General features: G+C 40.2%; 2 protein-coding genes and 1 pseudogene across 2 annotated transcripts; all 3 read left to right on the forward strand.

The window, feature by feature from the left end:
• Window positions 1-1,200: 1,200 nt before the first annotated feature.
• Window positions 1,201-5,075, forward strand: LOC116218356 (hatching enzyme 1.2-like). Its single transcript, XM_031559541.2, has 7 exons — window positions 1,201-1,702; window positions 1,808-1,886; window positions 1,994-2,134; window positions 2,227-2,344; window positions 4,231-4,409; window positions 4,538-4,619; window positions 4,744-5,075. The coding sequence occupies exons 1-7, from the start codon at window positions 1,640-1,642 to the stop codon at window positions 4,931-4,933; spliced, it is 852 nt and encodes a 283-aa protein (XP_031415401.1). The 5' UTR covers window positions 1,201-1,639; the 3' UTR covers window positions 4,934-5,075.
• A 2,164-nt stretch (window positions 5,076-7,239) lies between these two features.
• On the forward strand, window positions 7,240-10,729 carry LOC105911044 (hatching enzyme 1.2-like). Its single transcript, XM_031559547.2, has 8 exons — window positions 7,240-7,356; window positions 7,453-7,534; window positions 7,642-7,782; window positions 7,875-7,992; window positions 8,635-8,813; window positions 8,899-8,980; window positions 9,106-9,233; window positions 9,342-10,729. Coding segments are annotated over exons 1-8 (801 nt in total). The 5' UTR covers window positions 7,240-7,287; the 3' UTR covers window positions 9,344-10,729.
• Window positions 10,730-11,655: 926 nt separating this feature from the next.
• On the forward strand, window positions 11,656-13,758 carry LOC105911035 (annotated as a pseudogene).
• Window positions 13,759-14,504: the final 746 nt, after the last annotated feature.

Genomic DNA, 14,504 nt, shown 5'->3' on the forward strand with positions numbered 1-14,504 from the left:
ATTTTTAGGCCACTAGCTGTGCCAGCTAAAGATGATAGGTAATGCAATCCTCCTTTATTTGAGAACATTGAGGGAATAGAGATGCTCTTCCTAGCATAAGGGCATTACTCTGTGCAACAGGCATTCCCTGCCCACCACTGTATATCTGTCAATGGCTTCAGCTGCAGACTGTCAGATGCTGGTACAGTTCTACTATTTTACTGACTGCTGGCAGAAGGGCTACAATACCTTAACAATAAAAAGAAAACCTACATAAAATGTATAAAAAACATTTGCCTGTGGAACTGTAACCAGCATGATCTCATGAGCTGCTCTGATATGGTTTTTACAGTAAAACAGTAAGATATTCGCAAAAAAAATCCCTAGCTAAAACTGTTAGGTGAAAATTCACCCTAGTTACCTCAGGACTCCGGAGCTGCATATAAGTATATTTATTAGACAAACAACATTTGCAATCGAGCTCACCCCCAGATAAGGCTGAAAGTGAAGCAATATTAAACACATCGCACAAGGTTTATATAGACAGAAGTTTAGCGTTCAGCAGGGATAACCACGTGGTGGATTTCTGACGTCCGAGGCAAGGATGGAAGTTTTGCACAAGGTCAGGAGAAGCACAGTTCAACCCTTCTTATCACTTCTGGTCTAAACATGCTCTTGTACATATGCAGACTAAGTGGCACCTAATAATCTAAGTTACACACACGCAGAAACACAGAAAAGCCATGTTCCTGCTTACATAAGCACATGATTCATACAAGGAATATATTAATACAAGGCACTTGATTCATATATTCTTAATGAACAATGCTTGGAAATTATCTCCATCAAAAACATAAGGTCTATTCAGATAAATGGGGTGAAGCTGCTTACAGTGCTAAAATAAAAAATAAAAAAAACCTTCACAAACAGATATTTGAAACCTTTGGATTCAGCAAGGCGAGGGCTAATACTACCTCTTATTGTTATTAGACATTGAACTCATTTAAGGGTCTGAAATTATTTCATCAGAAGAGATGGTTAAGTCTAATCTTGTTGATTGGTACGGTTCCATTTCCTGAGTACAGTTAGTCTGCAATAATAATCTCTTAAATTAATGCAGCATGACTTTGTGTGTCTTTGACTACCAAGGCACACCTTACTTTGAAACTTCTCTCAAAATGTAGAGATTTTAAGAGATGATGAGGACAAATAAACAGAATATTATGCCTTAGTGCAGTGGTTGGATTTCTGAGGACATCTTTGTGAGTATTTCAAATTTGAAAAGATGTAAGAATTTTTCTGCTGATATGATCTGGTAATAATATCTAATTATTCTTTATAAGCTGCCCTTGCAGGTCTTCAAACAACACCTTTCAGTTAAGGCCATACTTTAAGATGTCACTACTATCAGAGGCTAATGATGAAGGTGATCAAAACAAATAAACTCACCATCATGTCTTTGTTCAGTTGTTGAATTTCTGGGAGAGGTGGTGGCATCCTCCCATAAGAGCTTCCATTAGACACCTGACCCTGACAGCAGGCCTAAATCCCCCTGCAGACACACCTGCGGAGGGCTGTATAAAAGCTCAGGTGAGATGGGTCTCACACACCGAGCCCCAGTGAAGGAGCCGTCCACAGCATCTCCACACACTAAAGCAACATGGACCTCAGAGCCTCCATCTCCCTTCTTGTGCTGCTGCTTGGCCTGTCCAAGGCTCTGCCTGTCATGGTAAGAATGCCTGAAATATTCAAAACTCTATCTTTAAATACTAATTGTTTGTTTGTACCGTTTCATCTTCACCTTTTGGATTTTATCTGTCTCTAGGAGGACGGTGATGAAAATGAGATTTTATTTGAGGAGCCTGACAGTGTGGACATAACTACACAGATTCTGGCAACCAATAATGGTCTGTTTCTCATTATTTAAACAATTTAACTGCTTAATTAAAATTATCGTTGGCATAAACTTACAGTGTCACTAGAATAACTTAAAAAATGACATTTCATCTTTCAGCTTCCAGTGAGTTTCTAATGGAAGGAGATCTTGTTGTGCCAAGAACCAGGAATGCTCTGGCCTGCTGGAACAACCAATGCTTATGGAGGAAGTCTTCTAATGGGAAAGTTGAGGTCCCCTACACAGTCAACTCTCAGTTTTGTAAGTATTTGTTGTATTTTTTAATATGCAATATATATATTTCAAAGCACCCCCATTGAGCATTGGTGCTTACTGTTTGTTGTGCTTTTCAGCATCCTCTGATAAGAGGAAAATTCAAAATGCCATGACAACCTTCAACAGTCGAACCTGTGTTCAGTTTGTAGCTCGCTCGACTCAGAGTGACTACATCAGCATTGAGAACAGAGATGGGTGAGTTTGTCGACTGTAGAGTGTTGAAAATGTCTACGTCCACATACACCTGCTTCCTGGAGCATAGCTTTTCTCTCTTAAATGTAAATCCCACACTAATGATCTTGCTGGTAACACTTTATGTAAAGATCCAATGTAATGACACCAGTGAAGACCACTACTAAATGAATACCAGTTTGGCATTACCTGCAGAATTACTACTAATATTCATTAAAGTCAAAGTCAAAGTCAAAGAGTTTATTGTCGCATACACCAAATTGCTTCAGTGCAGCGAAATTCTTAGGACTTGGCCAGCAATATCTACGCAGTAGACAGTAGACAGTAGATACAGATAACAAAGTGACATCGTAACGTATACCAAAAATAACATTTAACACTATAACACTATAACATATAACATATAACACTATAACATATAACATTAACAAGTAACAACAACACAAGAAGAGCTAGCAGCAGTTTAAAGTGTGAGGAATATTAAATTAAGTTAAAAATTAAAAATTGTGCAAATATATGTAGGAAGTGTGGTTGTATGAATGGGGGAGCAGAAAGTGAATGGTGATGGCGTTCAGTGGATCAAAGTTGCTGATTCAGAAGCCTTACAGCCTGGGGGAAAAAGCTGTTTGTAAGTCTGGTAGTCCGTGTTCGGATGCTCTGGTAGCGTCTACCAGATGGCAGCAATGTGAATATTCCATAGCCTGGGTGGCTGTGGTCCTTTACAATGTTCCGTGCTTTTCTCAGGCATCTAGTGTTATAGATGCCTTGCACGGAGGGGAGATGGCTGCCGGTGATAAGCTCCGCTGTCTTCACCACCCTCTGCAGGGCCTTGCGATCGGCAGCGGAGCAGCTACCATACCAGGCAGTGATGCAGCCTGAGAGGATGCTCTCGATGGTGCATCTGTAGAAGTTTATTAGAGTTTTAGCAGACATGCCAAACTTGGTGAGTCTCCTCAAGAAGTATAGCCGCTTTTGGGCAGTTTTGACTGCCGAGCCTGCTTGCATGGACCAGGTTAGGTCGTCCTTGATGTACACACCGAGGAATTTGAAGAGGAAGTGGAGACTGTCTCCACTGCAGCTCCCTCGATGTGTACGGGGTCGTGACCCCCCCTCTGCAGCTTCCTGAAATCCACGATCATCTCCTTGGTTTTGCAGACGTTGAGAGACAAGTTGTTGTCTTGGCACCATGCTACCAAGCCCCTTACCTCATCTCTATAGGCGGTCTCATCGTTGTTAGAGATGAGACCCAGGATGGTAGTGTCGTCTGCAAACTTCAGGATGATGTTAGAACTGTGTGTTGCCACACAGTCCTGCGTGTACAGGGAGTACAGGAGGGGACTGAGTACGCAGCCCTGGGGGGCCCCGGTACTCAGGGTCAGTGAGGAGGAGGTGTGATTGCCCATTCTCACCACCTGGGGTCTGCTCGTCAGGAAGTCCAGGATCCAGTTGAACAGGGGTGTTTTAAGACCCAGGCTCCTGAGCTTCGGGACGAGCTTGGCAGGCACAATAGTGTTGAATGCTGAGCTGTAATCCATGAACAGCATCCTCACATATGTGTTGCCCTTTTCCAGGTGGGAAAGGGTGGTGTGCGCTGTTAGGGCAATGGCATCATCTGTTGATCTGTTTGGGCGGTATGCAAACTGAAAAGGGTCCAGGGTGTTCGGAAGGGTAGAGCAGATGTGGGTCTCTGTCTGGTATCAGTATTAATGCTGATTAGTGTGTGACTGACTGGTAATTAGTAACATAATGTCATTAAACACATCCTGGTTGTAAAGCATAATTCTGTGAACAAATGAAAGCAAACTTACAGTAATTAATACATACACTAATATAAGTTAATGACACCCTGTTGTAACTGTTGCTGTCATTGTTCCGCCCATCTTTCTCAGGTGCTTCTCCAGCCTTGGGAGGACAGGAGGTAAACAGGTGGTCTCCCTCCAAAAGAGAGGTTGTGTTTACCACGGCATCATCCAGCATGAACTCAACCATGCTCTGGGCTTCTACCATGAGCAAACCAGGAGTGACAGAGACCAGTATGTGAAAATCAACTGGAATTACATCAACCCACGTAAGCCATATTACTTAAGCTTAATTCTCTCTCAGAAGAATTCAAATGAACACCGACTATATCTAAAATAATTCTTCATGAGAGATAGTCATGTTTTTTAAAGCTCTTATTTGTCTGTATTTTGGCAGGAATGGTTTACAACTTCCAGAAACAACGCACCAACAACCTGAACACTCCATATGACTACTCTTCTGTGATGCATTATGGGAGGTAAGAAAATGGGACCCACTGAATAAAACGTATTCATCAAGAGCTGTTTTACCTGTTTACATTACTAAATAAAAATATGTTTTACAAAACTTTTACAAATCACTGTTCAAATGTCCTTCTGTAGAACTGCTTTCACAGTCCAGAATGGAAGGGAGACAATCACTCCAATTCCAAACGGAAATGTGCAAATTGGACAGAGACAGGGAATGTCTACCACTGACATCCTGAGGATCAACAAACTCTATGGATGCTGTGAGTATGACCTCCTGTATGATATGGTGAAACATCATATAACTTTGAGATTGCTGAAATGATGAGTACTGCAATCCAATTCTGACAATCCTCTCCTCTTCCAAACAGAACCAAACCCAAACTGATGCTGTCCCAGTCTGGTACCACCACATGACGTCTTGATCACAGAACACAATGTGACAGATGAATATGTATATGTCTTGTGAGCATCACTACTGTCATATTGATATTACTGGAAAATAAAATGACTGAAAAGAACTCATTGTCTTGTTGTTGCTCTACTATTTTCATGCAATATGGCAAAATAATCTATTTCCAGAATCAGAAACATATCCTCTCAGTATCCTTCTTTAAAAGAACAGCCGCACAACAGTTCACATTAACAAATATGAGCCAAAATGTCAACAAGTTATGGAACTAAGAGAGCATGCATGTATATGTGGGCCCAGTTCAGATTTTCTGTGGGCAGAGTCATACAAAATCTAAACGGAGCCCCAGTGGGGTCTCTGTGGAATCGTCCACAAGGGCTTATCCATGGAAATCCCACACAGGTCCATTGTGGATTGGGCCATGATGGGCCCTCAGGATCATTAGTCAATGTGCCCCCAGTATAGGTTGACTATTAGCATGTCTGTGCTGTGGGTTTGCCCATGTTCGCTTCTGTGGGTCGACTATAGGACATGGGACCCTCATGAGAGCTAACTTACGGAGCTTCCATATGGGTTCAGTGGGGGTTTGCCCATGATGGGCTCTCCGTAGCATCTTTAACATGGGAACAGGAATAGGCGCAGAGTGTGGGCACAATATGGGAAGCGTCCAGTAGACTATGCCCTTACGAGACAGGGCAGTTTTTTTTTCTAAAACTAGCATGCTAACTGGCTAACAGCCAACAGACTTGCCTTGCAAACACCATCAGGAGTGCTGAAACTGATCAAAGTTATCTAACGCCTTTAACTGATGCATTTTGGCAATATATTTAAATATACCTAAAAAAAACCTGGAAAAACCCTACACTATCACCATAAATTGGCATTAAACTGACAATATGAAATACCGTGCAAATGTTTGCCTGAAGCCAACATCATGATAGTGTTTATGTTTACACTATAAATGATAAAAATAATAAAAAAAACTCTTCCTTCATGTGATCTACATGGAGAGGAAGTATCGTTCTATGGTGGTGCAGTGGGCTAAAACACAATAGTGCTCCACAAAATACAGGATTTGATCAGAACTACAGAAATCAGAGTACACAATATTCACTGTCTAGCTCACATAAGACAATTAATTCATCATGTCTTCCACTTTCACAATAATAATATGTATCATTGACTTTTTCTCATTGGTACTTAAAAAACATTACACATAAAAGATGATATACGAATATGAACATAACATGTAAAATCAAATATTTTTTAAAGGCTTTTTCACATACTGTAACACATTTGTGTGATATGAATTTAGTTAACAATGACATTTAATAGGTTAGAAGACCTACAGATACTGCACTTTAATTGTAAGCAATCTTACATGAACAAGTGTATTCTAAATGCCAGGGCATGACTGATAATTGAAAGAAAGTTACATTGAAGATTTCATTTCCCACTTTTAAAGAACCTCGGAAAAAGTTCCACAATTCTCAGAAATCGTTTGAAAAGACCCTTATTGGGAGAATAATTTAATTCTGTCTCATGCCGTGTGTGCTTACCTTAGTCTGCATACTACATCTTATTCATATGAGACATTGCACTCATTTAAGGGTCTGAAATAATTTAGTCAGAAGAGACAGTTAAGTCTAATCATGTTGATTGGTACGGTTCCATTTCCTGAGTACAGTTAGTCTGCAGTAATAATCTCTTAAACTAATGCAGCATGGCTTTGTGTGTCTTTGACTACCAAGGCACACCTTACTTTGACACTTGTCTCAAAATGTAGAGATTTTAAGAGATGATGAAGACAAATAAACAGAATATTATGCCTTAGTGCAGTGGTTGGATTTCTGAGACATCTTTGTGAGTATTTCAAATTTTAAAAGATGTAAGAATTTTCTGCTGATATTTTCTGGTAATAATATCTAATTATTCATTATAAGCTGCCCTTGCATGTCTTCAAACAACACCTCTCAGTTAACGGCCATGCTTCAAGATGTCACTACTGTCAGAGGCTAACGCCATCTTAGAAGGTGATCAAAACAAATAAGCTCAACATCATGTCTTTGTTCAGTTGTTGAATTTCTGGGAGAGGTGGTGGCATCCTCCCATAAGAGCTTCCATTAGACACCTGACCCTGACAGCAGGCCTAAACCCCCCTGCAGACACACCTGTGGAGGGCTGTATAAAAGCACAGGTGAGATGGGTCTCACACACCGAGCCCCAGTGAAGGAGCCGTCCACAGCATCTCCACACACTAAAGCAACATGGACCTCAGAGCCTCCATCTCCCTTCTTGTGCTGCTGCTTGGCCTGTCCAAGGCTCTGCCTGTCATGGTAAGAATGCCTGTGATATTCAGAACTCTATCTTTAAATACTAATTGTGGGTTTGTACCCTTTTATTTGAACATTTTGATTTTTATTTGTTCTCAGGAGGACAGTGATGAAAATGAAATTTTTCTAGAGGAGTCTGACAGTGTGGACTTAACTACACAGATTCTGTCAACCAATAATGGTCTGTTTCTCATTATTTAAACTATTTAACTGCTTCATTTAAATGATCGTTTGCATAGTCTTACAGTGTCACTAGAATAACTTTAAAAATGACATTTCATCTTTTAGCCTCCAGTGAGCTTCTAGTGGAAGGAGATCTTGTTGTGCCAAGAACCAGGAATGCTATGGCTTGCTGGAACAACCAATGCTTATGGAAGAAGTCTTCTAATGGAAAAGTTGAGGTCCCCTACACAGTCAACTCTCAGTTTTGTAAGTATTTGTTGTATTTTTTAATATGCAATATATATATTTCAAAGCACCCCCATTGAGCATTGGTGCTTAATGTTTGTTGTGCTTTTCAGCATCCTCTGATAAGAGTAAAATTCAAAATGCCATGGCAACCTTCAACAGAAAAACCTGTGTTCAGTTTGTTGCTCGCTCAACTCAGAGGGACTACATCAGCATTGAGAACAGAGATGGGTGAGTTTGTCTACTGCAGTGTCCTGACAATGTCACAAATCCCTCAAATGTCCACTTACACCTTCCTGCCTTCAACATGGTAAATCCCACACTAATTAGGATGCTGGTAACACTTTATTTCAAGGTTCAATTCAATAACAGCAATGAAGACCACCATTAAGGCCACTAGTCAACTAATACTGCAAGGCATTAACTGCAGAAGTACAACTAAATATTCATGGCTGGTGATGGGTATATCAATGGCCATTAGCGATATGAATAATGTTAGTTAAGACATCCTAGGTGTAAAGAATATGTTTGTAAACATAGATAAGAACAAACTTTAGTATTGAATAAAAATTGTGATGTATCAATTCCGAGGTACATGGGTTGTTCGTAACATTTAATACATAAACTAATGTTAGAAAATGGAAACCCTATTGTAATTGTTATTTTCATGGTAACACTTTATTTGGATAGTCCACCTACAGAAACTTCACAGATGATTTGATGAAATTCAGTCTTTTTCTAATTGTTCATTGAACATCACCTTCACCAAACCCAATCCCTAACCCTATTCTTGACCATAAATTGTTGTTTGTACAGATTTCCAGCAGACTATCCAAATAACGTGTGACCCATTATTTCTCCCATCTTTCTCAGGTGCTTCTCCAGCCTTGGGAGGACAGGAGGCAAACAGGTGGTCTCCCTCCAAAAGAGAGGTTGTGTTTACCACGGCATCATCCAGCATGAACTCAACCATGCTCTGGGCTTCTACCATGAGCAAACCAGGAGTGACAGAGACCAGTATGTGAAAATCAACTGGAATTACATCAACTCACGTAAGCTGCATTCCCTACCTTCAATTCTTACTCAGACCGACAGAAATTAATGTAGACCTTGAGACCCTTCTCCTTGTTTTGGCAGGAATGACTTACAACTTCAAGAAACAACGCACCAACAACCTGAACACTCCATATGACTACTCTTCTGTGATGCATTATGGGAGGTAAGAAAATGGGACCCACTGAATAAAACGTATTCATCAAGAGCTGTTTTACCTGTTTACATTACTAAATAAAAAATATGTTTTACAAAACTTTTACCAATCACTGTCCACATCTCCTCCTGTAGAACTGCTTTCACAGTCCAGAATGGAAAGGAGACAATCACTCCAATTCCAAACCCAAATGTGCGAATTGGACAGAGACAGGGAATGTCCACCACTGACATCCTGAGGGTCAACAAACTCTATGGATGCTGTGAGTATGACCTCCTGTATGATATGGTGAAACATCATATAACTTTGAGATTGCTGAAATGATGAGTACTGCAATCCAATTCTGACAATCCTCTCCTCTTCCAAACAGAACCAAACCCAAACTGATGCTGTCCCAGTCTGGTACCACCACATGACGTCTTGATCACAGAACACAATGTGACAGATGAATATGTATATGTCTTGTGAGCATCACTACTGTCATATTGATATTACTGGAAAATAAAATGACTGAAAATAACTCATTGTCTTGTTGTTGCTCTACTATTTTCATGCAATATGGCAAAATAATCTATTTCCAGAATCAGAAACATATCCTCTCAGTATCCTTCTTTAAAAGAACAGCCGCACAACAGTTCACATTAACAAATATGAGCCAAAATGTCAACAAGTTATGGAACTAAGAGAGCACGCATGTATATGTGGGCCCAGTTCAGATTTTCTGTGGGCAGAGTCATACAAAATCTAAACGGAGCCCCAGTGGGTTCTCTGTGGAATCGTCCACAAGGGCTTATCCATGGAAATCCCACACAGGTCCATTGTGGGTTGGGCCATGATGGGCCCTCAGGATCATTAGTCAATGTGCCCCCAGTATAGGTTGACTATTAGCATGTCTGTGCTGTGGGTTTGCCCATGTTCGCTTCTGTGGGTCGACTATAGGACATGGGACCCTCATGAGAGCTAACTTACGGAGCTTCCATATGGGTTCAGTGGGGGTTTGCCCATGATGGGCTCTCCGTAGCATCTTTAACATGGGAACAGGAATAGGCGCAGAGTGTGGGCACAATATGGGAAGCGTCCAGTAGACTATGCCCTTACGAGACAGGGCAGTTTTTTTTCTAAAACTAGCATGCTAACTGGCTAACAGCCAACAGACTTGCCTTGCAAACACCATCAGGAGTGCTGAAACTAATCAAAGTTATCTAACGCCTTTAACTGATGCATTTTGGCAATATATTTAAATATACCTAAAAAAAACCTGGAAAAACCCTACACTATCACTATAAATTGGCATTAAACTGACAATATGAAATACCGTGCAAATGTTTGCCTGAAGCCAACATCATGATAGTGTTTATGTTTCTACTCTAAATAATAAAAATAATAAAAAACTCTTCCTTCATGTGATCTAGATGGAGAGGAAGTATCGTTCTATGGTGGTGCAAGGGGTAAAACACAATAGTGCTCCACAAAACACAGGATTTGATCAGAACTACAGAAATCAGAGTACACAATATTCACTGTCTAGCTCACATAAGACAATTAATTCATCATGTCTTCCACTTTCACAATAATAATATGTATCATTGACTTTTTCTCATTGGTACTTAAAAAACATTACACATAAAAGATGATATACGAATATGAATATAATATGTAAAATCAAATATTTTTTAAAGGCTTTTTCACATACTGTAACACATTTGTGTGATATGAATTTAGTTAACAATGACATTGAATAGGTTAGAAGACCTACAGATACTGCACTTTAATTGTAAGCAGTCTTACATGAACAGGTGTATTCTAAATGCCAGGGCATGACTGATAGTTGAAAGAAAGTTACATTGAAGATTTGATTTCCCACTTTTAAAGAACCTCGGAAAAAGTTCCACAATTCTCAGAAATCGTTTGAAAAGACCCTTATTGGGAGAATAATTTAATTCTGTCTCATGCCGTGTGTGCTTACCTTAGTCTGCATACTACATCTTATTCATATGAGACATTGCACTCATTTAAGGGTCTGAAATAATTTCGTCAGAAGAGACAGTTAAGTCTAATCATGTTGATTGGTACGGTTCCATTTCCTGAGTACAGTTAGTCTGCAGTAATAATCTCTTAAACTAATGCAGCATGGCTTTGTGTGTCTTTGACTACCAAGGCACACCTTACTTTGACACTTGTCTCAAAATGTAGAGATTTTAAGAGATGATGAAGACAAATAAACAGAATATTATGCCTTAGTGCAGTGGTTGGATTTCTGAAGACATCTTTGTGAGTATTTCAAATTTTAAAAGATGTACGAATTTTTCTGCTGATATTTTCTGGTAATAATATCTAATTAAGTAATTATTCATTATTAGCTGCCCTTGCATGTCTTCAAACAACACCTCTCAGTTAACGGCCATGCTTCAAGATGTCACTACTGTCAGAGGCTAACGCCATCTTAGAAGGTGATCAAAACAAATAAGCTCAACATCATGTCTTTGTTCAGTTGTTGAATTTCTGGGAGAGGTGGTGGCATCCTCCCATAAGAGCTTCCATTAGACACCTGACCCTGACAGCAGGCCTAAATCCCCCTGCAGACACACCTGTGGAGGGCTGTATAAAAGCTCAGGTGAGATGGGTCTCACACACCGAGCCCCAGTGAAGGAGCCGTCCACAGCATCTCCACACACTAAAGCAACATGGACCTCAGAGCCTCCATCTCCTTTCTTGTGCTGCTGCTTGGCCTGTCCAAGGCTCTGCCTGTCATGGTAAGAATGCCTGAGATATTCAGAACTCTATCTTTAAATACTAATTGTTTGTTTGTACCGTTTCATCTTCACCTTTTGGATTTTATCTGTCTCTAGGAGGACGGAGATGAAAATGAGATTTTTCTTTGAGGAGCCTGACAGTGTGGACATAACTACACAGATTCTGGCAACCAATAATGGTCTGTTTCTCATTATTTAAACTATTTAACTGCTTCATTTAAATGATCGTTTGCATACACTTACAGTGTCACTAGAATAACTTTAAAAATGACATTTCATCTTTTAGCCTCCAGTGAGCTTCTAGTGGAAGGAGATCTTGTTGTGCCAAGAACCAGGAATGCTATGGCTTGCTGGAACAACCAATGCTTATGGAAGAAGTCTTCTAATGGAAAAGTTGAGGTCCCCTACACAGTCAACTATCAGTTTTGTAAGTATTTGTTGTATTTTTTAATATGCAATATTTATATTTCAAAGCACCCCCATTGAGCATTGGTGCTTAATGTTTGTTGTGCTTTTCAGCATCCTCTGATAAGAGTAAAATTCAAAATGCCATGGCAACCTTCAACAGAAAAACCTGTGTACAGTTTGTTGCTCGCTCAACTCAGAGGGACTACATCAGCATTGAGAACAGAGATGGGTGAGTTTGTCTACTGCAGTGTCCTGACAATGTCACAAATCCCTCAAATGTCCACTTACACCTTCCTGCCTTCAACATGGTAAATCCCACACTAATTAGGATGCTGGTAACACTTTATTTCAAGGTTCAATTCAATAACAGCAATGAAGACCACCATTAAGGCCACTAGTCAACTAATACTGCAAGGCATTAACTGCAGAAGTACAACTAAATATTCATGGCTGGTGATGGGTATATCAATGGCCATTAGCGATATGAATAATGTTAGTTAAGACATCCTAGGTGTAAAGAATATGTTTGTAAACATAGATAAAAACAAACTTTAGTATTGAATAAAAATTGTGATGTATCAATTCCGAGGTACATGGGTTGTTCGTAACATTTAATACATAAACTAATGTTAGAAAATGGAAACCCTATTGTAATTGTTATTTTCATGGTAACACTTTATTTGGATAGTCCACCTACAGAAACTTCACAGATGATTTGATGAAATTCAGTCTTTCTAATTGTTCATTGAACATCACCTTCACCAAACCCAATCCCTAACCCTATTCTTAACCATAAATTGTAGTTTGTACAGATTTCCAGCAGACTATCCAAATAACGTGTGACCCATTATTTCTCCCATCTTTCTCAGGTGCTTCTCCAGCCTTGGGAGGACAGGAGGCAAACAGGTGGTCTCCCTCCAAAAGAGAGGTTGTGTTTACCACGGCATCATCCAGCATGAACTCAACCATGCTCTGGGCTTCTACCATGAGCAAACCAGGAGTGACAGAGACCAGTATGTGAAAATCAACTGGAATTACATCAACCCAGGTAAGCTGCATTCCCCACCTTCAATTCTTACTCAGACCGACAGAAATGAATGTAGACCTTGAGACCCTTCTCCTTGTTTTGGCAGGAAATGACTTACAACTTCAAGAAACAAACGCACCAACAACCTGAACACTCCATATGACTACTCTTCTGTGATGCATTATGGGAGGTAAGAAAATGGGAACCCACTGAATAAAACGTATTCATCAAGAGCTGTTTTACCTGTTTACATTACTAAATAAAAAATATGTTTTATAAAACTTTTACAAATCACTGTCCACATCTCCTTCCTGTAGAACTGCTTTCACAGTCCAGAATGGAAAGGAGACAATCACTCCAATTCCAAACCCAAATGTGCAAATTGGACAGAGACAGGGAATGTCCACCACTGACATCCTGAGGATCAACAAACTCTATGGATGCTGTGAGTATGACCTCCTGTATGATATGGTGAAACATCATATAACTTTGAGATTGCTGAAATGATGAGTACTGCAATCCAATTCTGACAATCCTCTCCTCTTCCAAACAGAACCAAACCCAAACTGATGCTGTCCCAGTCTGGTACCACCACATGACGTCTTGATCACAGAACACAATGTGACAGATGAATATGTATATGTCTTGTGAGCATCACTACTGTCATATTGATATTACTGGAAAATAAAATGACTGAAAATAACTCATTGTCTTGTTGTTGCTCTACTATTTTCATGCAATATGGCAAAATAATCTATTTCCAGAATCAGAAACATATCCTCTCAGTATCCTTCTTTAAAAGAACAGCCGCACAACAGTTCACATTAAGAAATATGAGCCAAAATGTCAACAAGTTATGGAACTAAGAGAGCAAGCATGTATATGTGGGCCCAGTTCAGATTTTCTGTGGGCAGAGTCATACAAATTCTATACGGAGCCCCAGTGGGGTCTCTGTGGAATTGTCCACAAGGGCTCATCCATGGAAATCCCACACAGGTCCATTGTGGGATGGGCCATGATGGGCCCTCAGGATCATTAGTCAATGTGGCCCAGTATAGGTTGACTATTAGCAATGTCTGTGCTGTGGGATTGCCCATGTTCGCTTCTGTGGGTCGACTATAGGACATGGGCCCTCATGAGAGCTAACTTACGGAGCTTCTATATGGGTTCAGTGGGGTTTTGCCCATGATGGGCTCTCCGTAGCATCTTTAACATGGGAACAGGAATAGGCGCAGAGTGTGGGCACAATATGGGAAGCGTCCAGTAGACTATGCCCTTACGAGACAGGGCAGTTTTTTTCTTCTAAAACTAGCATGCTAACTGGCTAACAGCCAACAGACTTGCC

This window comes from Clupea harengus, chromosome 22, assembly GCF_900700415.2.
Source record: "Clupea harengus chromosome 22, Ch_v2.0.2, whole genome shotgun sequence".
NCBI lineage: Eukaryota > Metazoa > Chordata > Actinopteri > Clupeiformes > Clupeidae > Clupea > Clupea harengus.

Bases quoted from the DNA above. Each gene is read 5' to 3' on its own strand.
- LOC116218356 (XM_031559541.2), top strand. From the start codon at position 1,640: ATGGACCTCAGAGCCTCCATCTCCCTTCTTGTGCTGCTGCTTGGCCTG. The intron at 2,135-2,226 runs GTAAGTATTTGT...TGTGCTTTTCAG, and splicing joins CACAGTCAACTCTCAGTTTT to CATCCTCTGATAAGAGGAAA. The intron at 2,345-4,230 runs GTGAGTTTGTCG...CATCTTTCTCAG, and splicing joins AGCATTGAGAACAGAGATGG to GTGCTTCTCCAGCCTTGGGA.
- LOC105911044 (XM_031559547.2), top strand. From the start codon at position 7,288: ATGGACCTCAGAGCCTCCATCTCCCTTCTTGTGCTGCTGCTTGGCCTG. The intron at 7,357-7,452 runs GTAAGAATGCCT...ATTTGTTCTCAG, and splicing joins CCAAGGCTCTGCCTGTCATG to GAGGACAGTGATGAAAATGA. The intron at 7,535-7,641 runs GTCTGTTTCTCA...TTCATCTTTTAG, and splicing joins GATTCTGTCAACCAATAATG to CCTCCAGTGAGCTTCTAGTG.